Genomic DNA, 21,019 nt, shown 5'->3' on the forward strand with positions numbered 1-21,019 from the left:
CTTGTCTCACACATGACAGAGTCTGCACACTCCCAGTCCTTCAAAATATGCACCTGTGCCTGGAAATCTGAGGAAAACCTCTCTAGTTCTGACAGTTTGTGGAGTTACACTGGCTCCAGGGTCAAACGTGAAACTTGAACCAAGAGCTGAAGACAGCTCAGGGCAGCTCTGGAGAAGCTGACAGGGGCTTCTGCTTGACTGTCTCAAAAGGACGGAGTGAGATGTGGGACTAAAGTGAGGAAATGAGCCTAATCGATTAGACAGTTCCCTGGGGCGGGATTTAGGGAAGGAAAAGGGTGTCGGTAGGTTTTATTGTCCCTCGAATCTCTTACACTTACTACTCCCTAAAGCAGGACTGTTACCAGCTGGGAAAGACAAATATTCATTCATCATTCACTCGACAATTACTCAGCAGCTCCTGGGTGTCAGGGGGTGGGGAACAGCGCTGGGTAAGACACGGTTCCTGCCCACATTTGGCTCATAAGCTAGCGGGCAAGTCCACAATTAACTGTCCCAGCAAGCCCTTACAAGTGCTGGGACCACAGGGGATTCCGCAGCCCACTGCCTGAGAGTCAAGTCTCAGGGTCCTGGGTTATCCAGCTGCCCTGTTCCCCGTGGCACTTCCCGAGTTCAGGAGCCTCTGTCAATGCAGAGAAGAGCTCTCACCAGCAGCTGCCACTCGAGACCCGGGGACTAGGTTAGCAGCTGAACAGGAGCACAGCTGCCCTCTCCCTGCCAATTCGTTACTGCCCATCCCTGTCCCTCACCCCCTACCGCCTGGTGACAACCACAACTGTCCCTCAGATACCAACCTGCTCGCTTTCAAAGTCGTATTGCCCTGAGAAGGAAGACGATGACAATCTCTGGAATCTGGACCCACTAGAAACACAAAAGGAAAAAATGACAGATAATTCTTAAAAAAAGTCTCAACACTTATGTCCAGTATCTTGCTGCCTCTTAGAGCTCAGGAGCAGAGCTACTAGCCCTCAATGGCTGGGACAAAATATAACCCACCCTGTAAACAGTACAGATGAGGGCAATGGCCATCCCTAGGTGTGGCGAGATAAACTCTCTGTTACATGGGATGAACACTGTGGGGTCAGCGCATCATGGACCATCCTGTGCCCACACCCTTGAGCCTCAGCACCGTAACTGGTCGACCTGAAGTGACTTCAAAGTGTTGCCTGTTTACAATATATTTCCCAATAGAGCAAATAAAACTCGGAATATACTGTGCTTTATCAAATCTAACACATCACTGGTTGTAAGGAACATACTTGTTTTATGAACCACTAAGAAAGAAAAAAATGCTGTCGATTCAACTGTGACGACCATTGAGTTACATCCCAATTTCAGAGACGAGAAAATGTCAAAATGTGCGTTTTGGAGTTGATGAACTATGACATTTTACAGTGTGGCTTTTTAATCAGATCCTTTCTTCTGAGTAACCCATAAAAATGGCCCCTGCACTAGGAATTTGAAGTCTTTGCAATACGTTAATTTTGCTTCTCTCTATTTTCCTATCCTGGCTCCACCATCCCACCTCTAATGGCATAAGACATGGAGAATCTTAACCCTCAAGGCCTTTATGGAGAACTGTCTCACCTGACCCTCACAGCCAGGGAGGTGGCGGGGTCTCCTGACGTCCAGTGCTCTACTCTATTGCGGGACACGGCCCCTCCTAAGGGTGAATGTGCCACAAATGCATGGGATGTCCCAAAAGCTCCCCCCACCCCCACAACAGGCTAAGGCTCCAACACAGCTAAGTAGCACCCACCACCTGACCCCACGGTTAACGCCCTGGGGCTTTTGCAAATGCCAGAGCACAGACTGTGGGGAAAGAAGGTGCGTTTACAGATACACCCCTCACCCCTCCCGCACAGACCACACTTCAACACGGGAGCAGCCTGTGGAGCAAGAGTGGAGGGTCGGCCTGGAGAACAGCAGGGGAGGCTCTGGGCGGGGCAGCCCAGGCCAGTCGCCATGTCTTCCCCACTCGCTTCCTACTGCTGCATCCCACAGCAGCGGTGCATCCTGCGGTGTTCGACAGCCGGCTGGAGCTGGAAACTTCAGTGGCGCAGATCTGGCATTCATTTTCCCCCTTCAGGTGACGTGAGCACAGAGCCGTCAGAGCCCAGGGTGCAGGTGGAAGGCCCTGAGGTCTGGCCGAGGGAGTCTGTGCTTTGTAACAGACTCGCCTGAAGCCGGCTGAGTCGGGGCCATCAGCCCGCACTGACCAGGAAGGAGGATGGGAGCAGCTCACCCACGGCCCTACCGCCCTTCTTAGTCCGCCCCAGCTCATCCCTGGCCCCAACTAATGCATTTCAAAGAAGGTACACTGGAAAATATTCAAGGTGAGAAAGAAACTGGCATCCTAGGCTGACGATGAAAGCCCTAACCATCGAAAGCAATTAGATTCCTCCATAGCCTGAAGCCAACGAGGTTCACAGGCACGGACAAGCCAAAGCCCCAGGAGAGAGCTGGGCGTGTGGGTCTTGGTTTCTCATCAGACAACGAGTAATGAGGCTGACCTCCCGGGTCTGTGGTGAAGAGCAGAGACACAGTTTCCGGTACAGGCCTGGCAGATACACTCAAAGAACACAATCTAATATCAGCGTCATGTGTGGGCCCTGCCTGGTGGGCTTCACAAGCCCCCATCCCATCCCAGTCATCAGACACACGCACACACACACACTCATACATACACACACTCACACACACTCTCACATTCAACATGGTATGTCTTTCTTACCTGTTTGCTCCTGACTCCAAGGCAATACGGCCATAATCGCAGCATCTTTTTCTTATAATGGAAAATATCAATATTAAAACCTAAAAGGAGAAGAGAAACCAAGAGAAAGCATATGGATGATTCTAATTAGAAGAGACAGCTGTCTCAGGGGCAAAGCCCACCTGCCTAGACTCAGTAGGGCTAGAAGGGCCTTGGAGATCATCCAAATCCAGAGAGGGTACTGAGCTGCCCAAGGCCACACAGCTCAATGGCCCGATGCTTTGCTCACCCCCTTCACCAGCTCCCGTCGCCTGTGTCCAAGTCACGAAGGCCGACGCCGAGCTTGCTCTGGTGCCCTCCTAGTCAAGCTCACCTGTCCTGTCCTTTGCTCTCAAGGCAGCATCAGCAGCCATGACCTTCCTCCGCTCATCTGCCTTCAGCGGCCCCTGAGCAGGAAGGCAAGGTCTGGCCTCACGGCTGCCCTGTGGACCAGCGCCCTTCCTCACTTCACATGGAGTTTCATTTTATTTATTTATTTATTTTTTATTTTATTGAGGTCATAATAGTTTATAACATTGTGAAATTTCACTTGTACATTATTGTATGTCAGTCACCATATACATGTGCCCCTTCACCCCTTATGCCCACCCCCTCGCCCTCCTTCCCCTCTGGTGACCACTAATCTGTCTCCTTTGTCCGTGTGTTAGTTTATCTTCCACACATGAGTGAAATCATGCGGTGTTTGTCTCACTCTGTCTGGCTTGTTTCACTTAACATCATACCCTCAAGGTCTACCCATATTGTGGCGAATGGGACGATTTTGTCTCTTTTTACGGCTAAGGAAAATTCCATTGTGTATATATACCACATCTTCTTTATCCACTCATCAGGGATGGGCACTTGGGTTGCTTCCACTTCTTGGATGTTGTGCATAATACTGCGATGAACATAGGGGTGCATAAGACTCTTTGAATTGTTGATTTCAAGTTCTTTGCATAAACACCTAGTAGTGGGATAGCTGGATCGTATAGTATTTCTATTTTTAATTCTTTGAGGAATCTCCATGCTGTTTTCCATAGAGGCTGCACCAGTTTGCATTCCCATTAGCTGTGTATGAGGGTTCCCTTTCCTCCACATCCTCTCCAACACTTGTTGTTTTTTGTCTTGGTGATTATAGCCATTCTAACAGGTGTAAGGGGATATCTTAGTGTTGTTTTGATTTGCATTTCCCTGATGATTAGCGATGCTGAACATCTTTTCATGGGCCTATTGGCCATCTGTATATCTTCTTTGGAAAAATGTCTGTTCATATCCTCTGCCCATTTTTTGATCAGGTTGTTTGTTTTTTTGTTGTTCAGTTGTGTGAGATTTTTATATATTTTAGAGATTAACCCCTTGCTGGATATATGATTTGCAAATATTATCTCCCAGTTAGTGGGTTGTGTTTTCGTTTTGTTCAAAGTTTCTTTTGCCTTGCAGAAGCTTTTTAGTCTGATGAAGTCTCACTTGTTTATTTTAACTTGTTTCCTTTGCTGGAGTAGACATGGTATTCGAAAAGATCCTTCTAAGACTGATGTCAAAGAGTGTACTGCCTATATTTTCTTCCACGATTTTGATAGTTTCATGTCTTACCTTAAGTCTTTGATCCATTTTGAGTTAATTTTTGTGTATGGCAAAAGAAGATGGCCTACTCTCATTCTTTTGCGTGTGGCTGTCCAGTTTTCTCAACACCATTTATTGAAGAGACTTTCCTTTCTCCATTGTATGTTCTTGGCTCCTTTGTTGAAGATTAACTGTCCATAGATGTGTGGTTTTATTTCTGGGCTTTCAATTCTGTCTCATTGATCTGTGTGTCTGTTTTTGTACCAATACCATGCTGTTTTGATTACTATTGCTTTGTAATATATTTTGAAGTCAGGGATTATGGTGCCTCCAGCTTTGTTCTTTTTTCTCAGGATTGCTTTAGCTATTCAGGGTCTTTTGTTGCCCCATAAGAATTTTAGGATTCTTTGTTCTATTTCCATGAAGAATGTCATTGGGATTCTGATTGGGATTGCATTGAATTCATAGATTGCTTTAGGTAATATGTACATTTCAACTATGTTTATTCTTCCAATCCGTGAGCATGGAATATCTTTCCATTTCTTTATGTCATCTTTGATTTCTTTCAATAATGTCTTATAGTTTTCATTGCATAGGTCTTTTACTTCCTTGGTTAAATTTATTCGTAGATATTTTATTCTTTTTGTTGCAATTGTAAATGAGGTTGTATTCTTGACATCTCTTCCTGTTAGATCGTTATTAGAGTATAGAAATGCAATAGGGCCGGCCCCGTGGCTTAGCGGTTAGGTACGCGCGCTCCGCTGCTGGCAGCCCGGGTTCAGATCCCGGGCGGGCACTGACGCACCGCTTCTCCAGCCACGCTGAGGCCACGTCCCACATACAGCAACTGGAAGGATGTGCAGCTATGACATACAACTATCTACTGGAGCTTTGGGGGAAAAAAATAAATAAAATTATATATATAAAAAAAAAGAAATGCAACAGATTTTTGTAAGTTGATTTTGTACCCTGCAACTTTGCTGTAGTTGTTGATCGTTTCTAATAGTTTTCCAATGGATTCTTTAGGGTTTTCTACATAGAAAATCATGTCATCTGCAAACAGTGCGAGTTTCACTTCTTCATTGCCTATTTGGATTCCCTTTATTTCTTTTTCTTGCCTAACTGCTCTGGCCAAACTCCAGTACTGTGTTGAACAGGAGTGGCGACAGTGGGCACTCTTGTCTTGTTCCTGCTCTCAGAGGGATGGCTCACAGTCTTCCCCGTTGAGTATGATGTTGGCTGTGGGTTTGTCATATATGGCCTTTATTATGGTGAGGTACTTTCCTCCTATACCCATTTTATTGAAAAGTTTTATCATAACTGGATGTTGGATCTTGTCCAATGCTTTCTCTCCATCTACTGAGATGACCATGTGATTTTCATTCCCCATTTTGTTGATGTGGTGTATCACACTGATTGATTTGCAGATGTTGAACCATCCCTGCGTCCCTGGTATGAATCCCACTTGATCATGGTGTATGTTCTTTTTAATCTATTGCTGTATTTGGTTTCACAATATTTTGTTGAGGATTTTTGCATCTATCTTCATCAACAATATTGTAATTTTCCTTCTTTGTGTTGTCCTTGTCTGGCTTTGGGATCGTGGTGATGTCGGCCTTGTAAAATGTGTTAGGAAGCCTTCCGTCTTCAACTTTTTGGAATCGTCTGAGAAGGATAGGTATTACATCTTCTTTGAATATTTGGTAGAATTCTCCAGAGAAGCCATTTGGGAGGTTTTTGATTACTGTTTCAATCTCTTTACTTGTGATTGGTCTATTCAGATTCTCTATTTCTTCTTGATTCAGTTTTGGGACGTTGTAAGAGTCTAAGAATTTATCCATTTCTTCTAGATTGTCCAATTTGTTTGCATATAGTTTTTCATAGTTTCTCTTATAATCCTTTGTTTTTCTGTGGTATCTGTTGTAATTTCTCCTCTTTCATTTTTAATTTTATTTATTTGAGCCTTCCCTCTTTTTCTTAGTGAGTCTGGCTAAGGGTTTGTCAATTTTGTTTACCTTCTGAAAGAACCAGCTCTTAGTTTCATTGATCCTTTCTACTGTTTTTTTGGTTTCAGTTTCATTTATTTCTGCTCTTATTTTTATTATTTCTCTCTTTCTGCTGACTTTGGGCTTTGTTCTTCTTATTCTGATTCTTTTAGGTGTAGTTTAAGATAGCTTATTTGAGATTTTTCTTGTTTGTAAAGGTGGGCCTGTATTGCTATGAATTTCCCTCTTGGGACCACTTTTGCTGCATCCCATATGACTTGCTATGGTGTATTTTCATTTTCATTTGTCTCCAGGTATTTTTTCATTTCTCCTTTAATTTCTTCAATGATCCATTGGTTGTTCAGTAGCATGTTGTTTAGTCTCCACATATTTGTGAGTTCCCCAATTTTTTTCTTGTAGTTGATTTCTAGTTTCATAGCATTATGGCTGGAAAAGATGTTTGATATGATTTCAGGCTTCTTAAATTTATTGAGGCTTGCCTTGTTTCCCAACATATGGTCTATCTTTGAGAATGTTCCATCATGTATAATTTCATTTTTAATTACAGAACCAAGGTACAGAGCACCCCTGGGCTGAGCCAGAAGTGGTCACATCTCTACTTCGAGTTTGGTTCTCCTGGAGGCAAGCCCTGTGGACGCCCAGCATGAAGCTGGCAGGGGACAATGCCCACCGAGGACCTGGTGTTCTGGCCGGCTCAGCCTCCACTAGCTGGGGCCCTAGGCCGTCTCTCTAAACCCCTTTTAGCTCTAAAATTCTATAAATTCTAGTCTGTCTCCTCTCTCCCTACACAGTCATCTTGGCAGGTTCCCGAACCTCTTCCTGCCTCTCTCCCCTCCCGGGACAGGCTCCCTCCTTCAAGGTTCAGGAGGTAGAGAGATGTTTTCATTAGCACATCCCTACCTGCCCCAGTCAGGAACTGGGGTTTCAAATGCGGGTTTTGTTTTCCTAAAGGGAATCCAGAAGGCCTGGACACCACGGGGGCTGAATTCCCACAGAATTTTCTCAGGGTGGATCAGGAAGTTGGTGATACATTTTCAAAGGCAGGAGAGGCGTGTTGGAGGATAAACAGGAAGGCTGCTCAGACAGTACTGCCCTCTCTGCCCGGCTGCTGCTTCCTAGGCTCCTGTGGTGTGGCCATCTCCCACGTGTCCATGTTCCCCAGGCCCCTCTGGCTCTTATGTGCACCCCCATAACTCCCTGCAATAAAAACCCACCCCCACCAGCACACCCCACTGGACAGCCACTCTCTCCTCCACTGATCCTGTTCCAGCCATACCCACCCCACCCGCCTGGGGCCCTGCCCATCTCCCTCTCCAGACTTCTCACCTTGGCCCAAACTCTCCCCTCCCTGAAGATGCTGGATTACAGCTCCAGGGCCACCCTCCTCCATTAATCCCACCGACCCTCAAATCCATCACCACACTCCCGCCTACTCCCCACTCTCAACCAAGTCTGGACAGTGTTCTCTTCTTGCAAATGGGTTTTAGCTCCAAGAGATGCATTATTTGACACTTAAAAAGCCCCTTTTCAAAAATGCAACATGATTAGCATGCAGGTTCCCACGGGCAGCCCATAAAGGATCAACAATGTAGCAAAACTCGAGCACAACAATTCAGACCACAATCTCAGGCTGGAAACCGGAAAGAGGAGTGAGAACTCACTACCCCCTTTCTATGAACATTTTTGTGCCAGCAAACTCGTGTTTGATACCCACTTCCTCTCAGGGGTGAGGCTGGATGCTACCCTAACTCCCCCTCCCCGAGGCCCCGCCCAAGCCTCGCCTCTGGCCAAAAGCAGCCCAAAGGTGCCTACTCCCTCCTCCCCCACCTTGCCCTCTGTACTCAGATGGTCTCCACTGCCTGTTAGGAGAAGGCATGGAGAGGGACCGACCATCTCACCGGCATTTATGAAAAGAAGGTGCGCCTCAGCCCCAGTAAATTTCACCCAGCCAATGTTGAGTCAGCACAGGGAAGAAAATGGTGTATTTCAAATTGGAGGGACCTTTGGGAACAAGCAGGTCTGCATTACAGAAAGGCCACCTTCAAGGTCACTCTGACCAGGTCTGCCTTTCCCCAGCTTTCTCCACATCTGATACTCTAAAAGGCCCAGGGACCTACTGGGGAACAGGAGGTGACATTTATAAATTGGGAATAGCAGCTGCTCTGATTCTAACCCACACTGTCCATTCACATCTCTCCTCCCTGTGCAGAGCCTTCCGAGGGCCTTAAACACACGACAGGCTGATAACTCGGTAATAATCCAGGGAACAGCAATGTGTGTTCTTTCCATACATTGCCTCATTTAATCTTCTCCAAAACTCTCTGAGGTGAGAATTATTACTTCATTTTACAGAGCAGAAACCTGAGGCCCAAGAAGCTATGGAACACGCCCAAGGTCACAGAGCTGGTAAGTAGCAGACTTGGCATTTGATCCAGGTATGTCTGGCTCCTGAAAAACCTGAATTTTCCAGAAGGCCGTAGTAGGGATAGGGGCGGCTCGAGTCAAACAAACAAGTAAGGGCAGGGACACGATTCACGAGGGGTCTCACCAGGAAGCAGGAGACGTCTACGAGCAGGACAGTGGGGATGCCACCGAAGTTGACCCCCTGGAGCACAGTGCCATTTTTGGCCAAGTTGTAGCAGTAGGAGTCATCGGGCTGGTGTCCAATGCCCTGCCGCCCAAGGACGGACATCTCCTGGGACTACTGCAGCTCCAGGAATGAGGAGTCAGTCATCACGCCTGTCCTCCCTGGAGAACAGCACCAGACACATGGTCAGGGCTGGAACTCTCCCGCAGTTTCCCCAGCCAGCGCTGGCAGAGCCAAGGGTGGGTGTCTCCTCCAGGGGCTGGCGGGGCGCAGGGAGCCAGCAGCAAGGACTCGGGGAGAGCAGCAAGGACACCGGACCCCCATGTGCCTGGCAGAGTCTACAGAGAATAGCTCCATTGTGGAACAGTCCCGAGGGTCAGATGGACGGGCGGATGGCTCATCCAGGACACAGCGGGCAGCCTCCCCGGGCGGGGGGACCCAGAGGAAAGGGAAGAACAGGAGCTGCAGTGGCTGCCTGCTTTAGAGGTGCCCGAGTTCCTGCAGCCTCAAGCACTACTGCTGGGAAGGTGTTCCCGTGGGAGCCACTGGAGCCCCAGAGTCCAGGCAGGGGACAGGGGTACAGGGAGGGAGAGCAGAGGACAGCGCGGAGACACAGCAACGAGGGAGAAGGGACACCCAACAATGCAGAGCTGGTGATCCACCCGAGCCACAGACGAGACCTTGCGCCCACTGCGCACGGCATGTCAGGCTGGGACCTCAGAGACAGGCCCACTGGACACACTTGGAAACGGAGGCTCAGAGCTAAGAGCCCACCCCAAGATTACCGAGCTGATTGGGGCAGAATCAGGTCCCACACCCAGCCTCCGACTCCCAGTTCCCTTTCTGCTGTGCCATGCTCCCTCTCCAGCCCGCTGATGACCACGCCTTAGTTCATCGAGAGAGGAAAGGCGGGGAAGGGGCAGCCGGAGAGGAGATGTGGGAACCGAGAACACGGAGGAGACAAAGAGGGGGTGGTCGAGGGTGGGGAGGGGGTCTCAGGGCCTCCTCAGGGAGCGCCCCCCCCAGCTCCGCCCTCTCACCCCTGCACTCCTGGTACCTTTGGTCTAAAAGGAAGGCCCAGCATTTCCAGAGCAGACCAGCTCCAGGCTGGGGGCTGACCTTTCCTTTCTGAGGCTCCTGGCGGCCCTGGTGCAGCTCATGGAATCTCCAGTGTCTGTCTCCCGACACCAAAGGCCCAGAGTTGGTGCCCAAGTTCTGGCCTCTCTCACACCGTCTGCGGCTGAAGAGCCAGCAGAGATGCTCAGCAGGCCCTTCCTCAAGCTCCCACCTCCCCAGTCTGCTGAAACCAGATCCTCAGGGGACTTCTGCTGCTCTTTCTACCTGTCACAGGGACAAAAATCTTGGGGACAAGAAGGAAAAGTATGGAGAACCCAAACAGATCTTTGGACTACCTGGTAATGCTGGTGGGGCGTATGTGTGTGGGGGGAGGGGAGTAGGGGGGTCATTCCCAATTCTGACCCCTGGGACCGCTGGGTTGGGGTCACATGTCACACACACGACAGGAAATGCAGGAAGTGGGGGCAGCAGGTCCAAGGGCACGGGAGGATGCCCCCAAAGGCTGAGGCACTTTCTCACCCCTATGAGAGATTTGGCAATGGCTAGAGGATGTGATGTCAGAGCCATAGAATGGTGACTCTGAACAGAGACCCGAAAGTTACCTCTGGGAGACAGATGGTCTTGGCTTCCTTCCTTTAAACCCCACCCAGTGGCACTACTCCAATAGAACATTCTAGCCCAACGTTGCGAGGCCAATGCCCGCCCCTCCCTGTCCCCACACTTACCAGACGCCTGTGGAAGGAAGGACTGTGGATGAGTCCTTGGAGGGGTCCTCAGTGGGAGCTGGCTCTGGCAAAGGCAGCCGAAGCCCGGCCACCTCTCAAGCTGCGTCGGTCCCGCCACTCATTTCCCGTAGGGCTTCCCTGACCACAGGGTCGGGGGCACCAGCCTTTAGAGACCCCCCTGAAGGAACACGGACGGCCAGAGTCATGTGGGAGCGGCCCTTTGCCGGCTCAGGGGTTCTGGCCGGACCCCCAGCACATCCCCCTGCACTCACTCACACCTGCCCAGTGTCTCTGAACTCAAACGCTCACCTGGAGCCTGTGGTTCTTCCCAAAGAGCTCCCTCCCGCGCTGGCCCTCTCCCCCAACTCCCAGAACTGGTTCCTGCTCCACGGGGCCCGGGGACTGACCTTCTCCTCCCACCCACCCTGCCCACCCCTGCTTGGTGGTGGTGGTGGGGCTGCGGAGGCCAGAACCTCGCGCCCCAGATCCAGACACTTGACGTGGCACCCCGGCCTAGCGCCCCCGTCCTGCGGGTCCCGGAAGGCGGAGGGCGACTTTCCCCTCCTCACGGCCCTGCCCACCTTACCTGCAGCGGTCGCGCGGCGGGCGCAGCCTGGGGAGATGTTCTGGCACCACCTGGCCGGGCGGGGCGGGGTCCCCACCACTGAAAAGTTACAAAGTGAAACTCCGGCGCCTCCTGCACATCCGCAGAACTGCGCCCACGGCTTGCCCAGTTTGGACCCTCGGCCAGCGCGGATGTCCGCCCAGACGCCGCCACCCGCGCCCTGGGCCGTGCGCCCCTCGGCCCCGCTCCGCCCCGGCCCGGCCCCAGGGCGGCCGCTCAGCCCGCGCGGCTCCTCCAGGCCGTCTGCTGGCGTCCAGGGGCCGAGGAGGGCGCTGCCTCTGCGAATTCCTCTCCTCGGCCCTCGCACGTCCCCATTCCCCGGGCACCTCGGGGAGACCCGGGCCAAGCACAGGGGGGTCGGGGCCCGGGGACGCGAGGGGAGAGCATCTGCACACGTCCTGATCGTCCCTGGATGGCACTGAATGTCCTCGACGGGCTCTGAGGCCCGCCCGGGGCAGTGGGAGGATGGGGAGCTGGGCCGGCTCATCCTGCACCTCGGCCGCCGGGGCCGCTGCGACAGCCCGCGACTGCGCCGCCGCTCTAAGCAGCCGGGACCCTGAAAGCCCCGAGGTGCTCCGTTTGGCCCCAAAGGGAGATCGCAGTGTTTCCAGCGGCTCTCCGGGTCCCGGGCCGCCGGGGGCACCGATCTGGCCCGGCTCGCTGAGCGCGGCGTGTCTCCGGGGCCGGGTAGCACGGTGTTTCCACTGAGCCAGTGGCCTCGGCGCCTGGACTGGAAGCTCGCCGAGGGCGCCGGGCTGTGCACCGCGCAGGGCGCGGGACGGGGTTCAGAGAGGACCGCGCGTCCTGGGGAGCCGGAGAGCGCCACCTGCCTGCCGCCGCCGCCAACTGCCCCCCAACGCAGGCCTGCGTTTCCGCTTCTGCAAAACCAGGGGCTTGGACCGAAGCTTCCTCTCAGACCCTTTCTAGCACTGAAGATCTCCAAGTCCTGAACAGCTCTTCCCTCCGCGCACGCGCAGCTCTGCAGGGCCTCTGTCCTCTCTTCATTTCTGGGCTTTCCTCTTGTATTGTAATGACAGAGGGATTCTCCTTGCCTCCCCGCCGTGGCTCTAGCACCAGCCTGGGGCTCTCTGGGAGTTGGGGGGGGGGGTCTCCTGCCTCTCCTCCACTTCTTTTCTGCCCCATCTGGCTTCCTCCTCCTCCCCTCCCCCTCCTTAAACCCCAGGCACTAGTTATTTCTCAGAGTTCGCCCTTGGCCCCTGCCTTCAGCCCCTGTCCCTCCCACCTGTGCCTGGCCATCTCTCCTCCCCGGCTGTGTCCTCCTGCTGCCGGCCCCACACCCGACCTCCTGCCGGTTCCTGGGTGTGGCCCACCGGACTCCCCCCTGGCTCCTCAGACTGACTCTGTCCATTCTCTTCCCCCTCCCCCTACCCCCCACCCCAACCTGCCTGTCCTCATTCCTTCCCTGCTCATTAATGCCACCACCACCTATCTGGTCTCTGCCGTGGGTCCAGGGAAGGGCAAGATTCCAACCCCGGTAATTAGAATGGAGGAACCACTGACAAAGAGGAAAGTTACGATCCTTGATTTCACAGAGGGAACGGATTTCTAAATTTGATTTTCAGTAGGTTATGTTTATTTCAAAATCAAGAGAAGGCCAAGATGGATGAGAATGGGAGTTGAGATAACCACAGCCTCTGTTAATGTGTCAGGCAGACACATTTCCTTACATCTCCAGTAAAAGTACGGGAGTCAGGGATTGTTCTTATTTGATAGAGAAGGAAATGGAGACTTAGAGGATGTAGGATTTATAGCTAATAAGAGCTGTGCAGACTGGCAAGGAATCTAAGCCTCCATGCCCCAGGCCGGGATCCTACATCCAAGTCACAGCTTAAAAGGCACTGTAATCTCGGCATCCTAAAATCTTATCCCCAACATTTCAACCTTCGCTCCCTTCATCTGCCCCAGCTCTAAAGGAGTGACCCCTCTTCTTGTAGTCCTGATCATGATTTGGACAACATATCTTTTTTTTTATTTTGTAGCAAGTAGAATTGAAATAGAGCCCACTCACTTTGCCCAGAAAAGTACAAATGTCAACGACAATGACAAAAAGATTTCTGCCTCAATTCTAAGAGGACAGGCACACCAGAATCTAAATGCATTTCAATTCTACCTTTCTGTTCCTTACCTGAGACCTTGAACAAGTCTTTTTTAGTTTTCTAATCAGGTTGACCTAATCCCTGTAGAACTTTCTAGTCCCTCCAAATTTGCAGGCTTCTGGGTCAAATATAGAAATAGAGAATAAAGTGTGTTTTTTTGTTTCTTGCAAAATGCCCGTAGCATCTGAGATGGGAATGCACGGCCCTTCTTGATCCTGGGTTTCAAGCCCAGAGTGGCAGCTGGGTCTCCCGTGCATACCACAGAGCTCAGCCCAGATCCAGCGATAGGACAGGGGAACAATCACAAATTGGGGTTTCCGCTCTTAGGTTCCAGAACCCGCTCAGGTAAGTGCTTAGGATAGAGTGCAGTGAATCAAATGAAGAATAGGTAAGACTGGGCAGGGCTCCCCAGGGCCAGGGAGTCTTGTTCCTGGGAAACAAAAATTAGGAGGGGAGCTGACTGGTCAGAGGAAGCAAATTCGGCGCCAAGGAGAGAGCACAGGCCCATCAGCGGTGCAGCAATCGCCGTCTCTCCTGGTGTCCCAGGACACTTCTGACGCACAGGGAAGCCAAGACCTCAGTGGCTACACCCGCACGTACGGCTCCAGCTTCCTCAGCACGGCGCCCCCTCCCAGGCGCAGCTGCACTTCTGCATCCTCACATTGGGCAGGCTGACCACCTGGGGCCTGGGCCTGCCTCCCTCCTGGAGGATGACAGTCATGGGCAGCGAGGTCGTCTCCGAGGCGATGCACTGCCGCGGCCCCAGAAACAGCCACTTGGAGGTCAGGGGCTCCAGGGGCTGCTGGCAGGTGCCCACACACTCATAGGCCAGAAGCCCCGGGGCTCCAGGACCCAGTTCTCAGCCCACTTCATCCCCTGCAGGTCCAGGTACATCTCCTGGCGGCAGCAGCGGGTGCCCTCGGTCACTGGCGCCTCAGGGTCACAGTCCCCCGGAGCTCTGTGGGGGCAAGGAGAGGCAGAGTCAGAGGTCAGCTGGGAGGGCCGAGGTCAGGGGCCCAGGGCGGGGCCTAGTGGGGCATCAGGGAGGGAGATTTATGAGCCATCTCTCATTATGTTCAGATGCTGGCTATGTGTGATATGGATGGATAACTAGAAATAACCAAATAATAGATAATAACTGATATTACTCCTAAGAGTGAAGGAGAAATTTTATACATTCGTTCATTGTCCCTGAGCTCCAGGCTGTGCAGCTCCAGCTGGGGCTCGCCCCGCGCGCCGCCCGCCGGGCCCTGGGCGGCGAAGCGGACCAGCCTGTGGGCGCCGGAGGCCCGCGGGCCCGGGGGCTCGCTCTGCACAGACACCTGCAGCAGCAGCGGCTGCCGGGGCCGGCTCAGCTGCCGCCAGAAGCTCACGGCCTCGGTCACGTCGAAGGCCTGCCAGCCGCTCTCGTGGACGGACACCAGCCTGCGCGCCACACGGGGAGGAGCCGGCGCTGAGCGGGGCCGGGGCCGGGCTCGCGGAGGGCCCTGGGGAGCCTCTGCCCCCTCCCCTCCCTCCCCCCCTCCCGTCCCCTCCCTCCCCTCCCCTGCCCCCTCCCCCTCCCCTCCCCTGCCCCCTCCCCCTTCCCCTCCCTCCTCCCCTCCCCCCTTCCCCTCCCCCCTCCCCTCCGCTCCCCCCCTGCGCTGGGCCCCGCCCCCCGTCCCCTCCCCCAACACAGACCCCCCCCCCCCCCCTCCGCCGCCTCCCCACCTGGAGTCGATGAGGGCGGTGCGGTTGGAGCCGTAGTCGCGGACGTGCAGCCACTCGACGGTGACGCGGGCGCGGGGGCTGCGCGGGGACAGCCGCTCGTGCCTGCGGAGCGCGGCCCTGGGGACCGGCTCCTGGAAGAGGCGCAGCGCGGCCCCAACCAGCTCGCGGTCGGGCGGCAGCCGCTGCTCCAGGCCGAACACCAGCAGGTGCCGGGAGGCCTCGGACGCCAGGAGCCGGCCGGCCACCTCTGGGGACACGAGCGGGTCAGGGGCCTCTCCGGGCGCCAGGGGGGCTCTGAGGGTGGCAGGGCCCGGAGCCAGAGAACAGAGTTCCCCAGTCACCCACAGGGAGGAGTTGGGGCTGGGAAACTGGTGCGCCAGGACGGAAAGGGAGCTCCCCCTTCTCTGAAGAAATTCTGGGGCCAGGCCCAGTCTCCTACAGCAGTCGTCTGGGGTGGGGCTGTGCCACCGGCGACCTCCCCCTTCCGCTGGCCGGTCAGCTGAGGACCCTGAGCCAAGGGCTGGGGCTTCAGGTGCAGAGCAGACGGACAGCCTTCTTTAGGCAGAGGGGGCGGGCAGGAAGGGGAGCAATGGGGGTGGGAGGCGGAGAACCCAGCCCGGGGAAGTCTGTGGGCCCCAGCTGACCCCGGCTGTCCTAAGGGGCAGAGGAAGAGCCCCGCCTTTACTCTCCTTTCCCTCTCTGGAGAGGGGGTCATGCCCCAAGAGGAGGAAGAGGGGCCGGGACCTGGAAACAACTGAGCCCTGAGGTCAATGGTGGGGACAGGTCCAGCACCACTGTCAGAGGCCACAGGCAGCATGTCCCTAACACCCGAGGCTCCACGGCTGGCACTGTGATCACCGAGCAGCCCGCGGCCACCAGCGCTCGCCTCTGCTGAGGCCTTGGGGACCGTTCTCCCCGTCTCCCCGGGGACCCAGCCTGGCTGGAGAGCGGGATGGGTGTGGGTCTAGCTCTGGGTGCTGAGGAGCTGAGCCCTGGCCCCAGGGAGTGAGGGGGATTCAGGTCCCATATCCCTGACAGGCCTTTTTGCAAACTATGAACTTTAAAATGATGAAATCGTCCCCTACATCCCATTATTGCCCACGACCCTGGGAAGTCTCACAGCCAGTTTAACCTCATTTCCAGAGAAGCAAACAGGCTCAGAGAAGTTCTATGACTTGTCCAAAGTAGAACAACAAACGTCAGAGCTGAGAACTGACCCCAGAGGTCCGTTCTCTCTAAGGCAGCTCTCTGCTGAGCCCAGCCTCTGTGTCCACAGCACGAAGTTCTGGCCAGTGTGTCTTCTCCTGTCTGCTCTCCCCTCCTTCCTCTTTGCTCCCCTCCCTGTGGATTTCTGTTCTTGCCTCGGCTTTGGCAGTGGGTCCAGCCTGCACACTGGGTGGGGCCCTCAGGGCAGACAGGGGCCCAGCCCCAGCCGTCCTCATAGTCCACGGTCCCTCCTCACTGCCCCGTGGGCCCCGGGCCCCCAGACAGCCTCCCCGGATGGGCACATGCAGTCTCAGCCCCCCTCCCCAGGGACCAGGGTGCAGCAGGGAGGGAGGCCTCACCTCGGAAGTTCTGGCTGAACCTCTTCCCTTGGGAGTGGGCCCCGTGGCTGCCTGCGCTGCAGCAGGGCCACGTACTGGGCCCCCACGTGGGCCGGGGTGACCAGCTGCTCCACGTCGCCCTCGTCCAGGACGGGCACCTCGCTGAGCTGCAGCTGCTGCAGCAGGCTGCCCAGGATCTGCTCCTCGGTCAGGGCCGCCGCGGGACTGGTCAGGGGCCGCGCCCACAGTGCCCAGCAGAGCCACAGGGGCTGCATGGTGCTGCTCAGGAGGAGGAGGGGCAGAGCAATGTGTCCCCTGAGGACGCTGCAGGAGAGTCCAAGGGGGTGTGCTGAGAGCCAGGCTGGGCCAGCTTTACAGCCAGCCCTGGGCTGGGCCTGGGCGGTGGGAGGGATGGAGGGAGGGAGGGAGGGAGGGAGGTGACACTCCTTGGACCGCCTGGGAGCGCAGCAGCTAGACAGGGCACTGAGCCCCGAGGAGGGGCTGTCTAGGAAGGGCACAAAGGGCTGTCTGGACTGTGGACAGCTGGCTGCTGCTGTCTGTACATCATGAGCCTCCTCCTGGGCTTGGGTGCCTGACCAGGTAAATTAAAAAGCTTGTTGCCTGGAGAAGAGCTAGGGATCTCATTCTGCTAGATCCCCTCTCACACCAGTCCCAGAGCACACTAGAGTCCCTGGGGTGTGACCCTGAGTCCTGTTCCTTGCTGTAACTAATCTGCCCCCTCAATACCAGGGCTCCCTGACTAAGGACCAGTCCTGCCTGCAGGGATGAGCGGCTGGGCCTGGTGCTCAGAGGGCTCCTGAGATCTTGGGCTGTCCACTGTTGGGAAAGCCAGTGTTCCCCGCTGCTCTGGGGGGACCTTCCAAGGTAAGGGAGCCTGGGAACATTTAGTACCAATGGCGTTTTGTCCAAGAAGGAAACTCATCCTTTCCCACTTCCTGGGTGTTCATAGGTTTAGAGATTAGAATTGAAAGGACCATCCGGTCTACCCCTTCCTCCAATTTTGAGCCAAGAAAACCGAGGTTCAGAGAGGTGAATATGTCCCCAAGCTCACCCAGTCAATGAGGGATGCCAGCATAAAATCAGATCTTCCAATTCCCAGCGCTAAGGCTTTTCCACACCCTCCAGCTATTTCCGGCCAGAGTCCTACAGACTCACTGGCACTGGCCAAGTGGACTTGCCTCCGAGCCCTAAGGGACCAGTCACCTGCAAGTGGCTCCGTTTGCTCGGAGGTGCTTGCGCCAGTAGAACGAGATTGCGTCAGAATAGCAGAGCTGAAAGTTTAATCATTGATCCATGAATGGAGGAGGCAGAGCTCCTGCTCTAAAACACCTTCTCCCCAAAGGGAAGGTGATCAGCGTTCTTATGGGATGTGAAGGGGGCATTTGGGGCATGCGCAGATCTTCCCTTCTTGCACGCGGCACCTTTTGCACACGTTTCCTTTTGCGCTTGGCACCCCATCGCCATCTTGGGCCTTTCTGGTTTGGACCAGTTCTGCTGTTTGGCCACCTGACAATGTTCTGCCTTGGTCCCTGTAAGCAAGCACAACTTAAAAACAAAGCATTAGACATGGAAAGTCTTTTAGGGACTTCTCTGGTGACAAAATCCCTCCTCTGACCATGTCCTGCTCCTCATTCATGGGGGTCAATGGATGAAGGTCTGTCTTCCATAACTACTTCTAGCTGACCAGGGGCATTGTCACTGGGGACCATAGAGGAGCAGAACTTATCCCTAGCAAATTTTAGATATGTTTGGTTGTCACCGGGTTGAACTGCCAACCTCTCATATCCCTGGGTTAATACCAGTTGGAGTTTACTAGATTCTAGTCTTTTGCCAACAAAGAAAACCAGACAGTTTAGAATGTAAGGTCCGAAGAGTAGAAGAAGCAGAATATCCACCAGAGGCCAAAAAAGTGGTAGAAACCAAGTCAGGCTGGGAAGAGCCTGTTCAACCGCATTCCAGATCTGTGTGGTTAGGTCTGCTTGGCCTTTTTCATTTAACCAGTTAGCCTGTCTTTGTAGCCTAGAGGTGCTGTGGGTATAGGCACTCCAGGGGCAGCACACGTCAGGGTGAGGATAAGTATAGTCATGAGAGATGATAGAAGAAGGAGTCCCAGCACCTCCATGGGGGTGGGATGCCAGCCCACCAAGGACTTATGTTTGTGTCTCTGGAATAAGAGTTTCAGGTCTGAGAGGGGCTCATAGAAGTCAGGATGGCTTGGAGTTTCCAAGTCTTCTGGTTCGGGGGCTCTCTTGACTTGGGTATGGTGCACACAAGGGGTGACTCACTGTAATTTTAGGGCAGATTGAGTGGTAAGAATCACCAGATAATGCCCATTCCACTTAGGAGTGAGCTGGTCCTGTGGGCTTCCAGTTTTCCATGTTTTTAGGTATAGCCAATCACCAGGCTAGAAGGGATGGAGGGCCAGGTCTGTTGGGCTGGTTGCCATACGCTGAGTGCCTTCACTGTTTTCCCTATCCGGAGGGCATACTCTAGCTGTTCTCCTGTACCTCTGGTATTCCCCAGTTGGCTTTTTGACCGGGAGGATTGGAGTGTTGCATGCTGATTGGCATGGCCTCCTGAGGCCTTGATCGATCAAATTCTTTATGCCAGGGGCCATGCTGTTTAGGGCAGTCTGTCTGAGAGGATATTATTTAACATTTGGCCTCTTCTGCCTAGGTTTTAGTTTGGCAATCATGGGTTCTTCTCAGATGGCATGTCCTGCTCTTCCTTGGGCCCAAACTCAAGGATTTACCTCTGGTAATTCCATTAAGTTTCCCTTTATTTTTTTATTTTTTATTTTTTTGTGAGGAAGATCAGCCCTGAGCTAACATCCATGCCAATCCTCCTCTTTTTTTTGCTGAGGAAGACTGGCCCTGGGCTAACATCTGTGCCTGTCTTCCTCCACTTTACATGGGATGCCGCCATAGCATGGCCTGACAAGCAGTGCATTGGTGTGTGCCCAGGATCCGAACCCAGGCCACCAGCAGTGGAGTGCGTGCACTTAACTGCTATGCCACAGGGCTGGCCCCTAAGTTTCCTTTTAAATCTTTTGACTCAGTCCCTTTTGTCAGGAGCATAATCAGCTGGTGACCAAAGGCTGAGTGGACATTTACCTCCAATTGGTCCCCTTTCAAATAATTGGAGGCTCCTACTTTATGTAGTAGGTCCCTACCCAGCAAAGGAATAGGGCATTCTGGCACATATAGAAAGGAATGCGTTAACTGCTTTTCACCTAACTTGTAGCTTAAAGGTTTAATAAACTGCTTGTTCTCTGTGGCCCCTGATACCCCCACTATATTACACCTCTGGCTGGTAAGTTTGGAGATTTATAGCCAGATATTTGAGGAAACTTGAAGAATTTAAGATCCAGTCCAGTTTACAGGTAGAAAACCAAAAGCTCAAAGACAATTAATAGAACTAGAATCTAATATCAACAAGTGTGTATTATAGTTTCTACTGAAACATAATTTTTTCTCTAAGATCACCCTCATTTTTACCAAAAATAGCTAAATTAACACTCATTGGTTTGTAAAATAAATATAGTTTCAATAAACTTGGCCCAATTATTTACATAATTACAGCAAGAATAGCAGTTGATCATATAGGCCCTTTTAAATCTGCTTAGCTGGAACTTTTTATGAGGAATCTCAGACTGAACGTTAAAGGCCTCTCAAAAGAAAGCAAAGCCAAGGACTTATCATCAGACTCAGCCTGTAATACCTATAGATTTGGGTGGATTCCTGTCTTCTCTTGAGGTTCCCCCAAATATCCTGAGATTCCTTGCACCTGTCAGGAAAGTGACATTCTTTACTCATCTGGTAAGGTTTCTGGGAACCCTGTAAACAAGATACCAGGCCAATATTTCTGAGTGGCTTTATTCCATAAAGTCCAATCTTTGTTTCTTAGCTGTCTGGTCATGTCTGAGTCTGTTTGTTTCTCTCAAATGTGACATTCCAGTCAAAGTTTTGGCAATATAATCAATTTTCCAGTTGTGTCCTGTTATAAGGAGGACAGTTTCTTATTGAACTTATGTAAATAACTATATTGCCACAAAAATAGCAATATTCACTCACTAGGAGTTTCCAAATTCTGGAGGGATAAGGTAGGGAGAAAAAGAGAAATGTTTGAATTCTGCTTACAAAAGCTTAATTACCAAATTGCTATAAGTCATAGTCAGCTTAAGAGGAAAGAGGAAAATTTTCCTTAAATCTGAAAAAAACCAAAACATTAAAAAAATCAGCAGTATCTCAAATGAAAAGTCATAAGAATTATAA

The 21,019-nt window shown here is 52.7% G+C and overlaps 1 protein-coding gene and 1 pseudogene across 3 annotated transcripts; both read right to left on the reverse strand.

The window, feature by feature from the left end:
• Positions 1–42: 42 nt before the first annotated feature.
• Positions 43–11,119, reverse strand: LOC131399404 (CSC1-like protein 1). Of its 3 annotated transcripts, none has more exons than XR_009217124.1 (5): positions 10,729–11,119; positions 9,984–10,166; positions 8,888–9,087; positions 2,753–2,832; positions 53–870 (listed from the first exon to the last, which is right to left on the reverse strand). XR_009217124.1 is itself a non-coding variant. In XM_058533608.1 (4 exons), the coding sequence occupies exons 2-4, from the start codon at positions 9,029–9,031 to the stop codon at positions 801–803; spliced, it is 303 nt and encodes a 100-aa protein (XP_058389591.1). In that variant the 5' UTR covers positions 9,032–9,087; positions 10,729–11,119; the 3' UTR covers positions 43–800. The 3 variants fall into 3 exon arrangements, 1 of the variants encoding a protein (XP_058389591.1); XR_009217125.1 differs by lacking the exon at positions 53–870 and adding an exon at positions 2,319–2,540; XM_058533608.1 differs by lacking the exon at positions 9,984–10,166 and having other exon boundaries at positions 43–879.
• Positions 11,120–14,067: 2,948 nt separating this feature from the next.
• LOC131399405 (left-right determination factor 2-like) lies at positions 14,068–17,093 on the reverse strand (annotated as a pseudogene).
• Between the last annotated feature and the right edge of the window lie 3,926 nt (positions 17,094–21,019).

This window comes from Diceros bicornis, chromosome 38, assembly GCF_020826845.1.
Source record: "Diceros bicornis minor isolate mBicDic1 chromosome 38, mDicBic1.mat.cur, whole genome shotgun sequence".
NCBI lineage: Eukaryota > Metazoa > Chordata > Mammalia > Perissodactyla > Rhinocerotidae > Diceros > Diceros bicornis.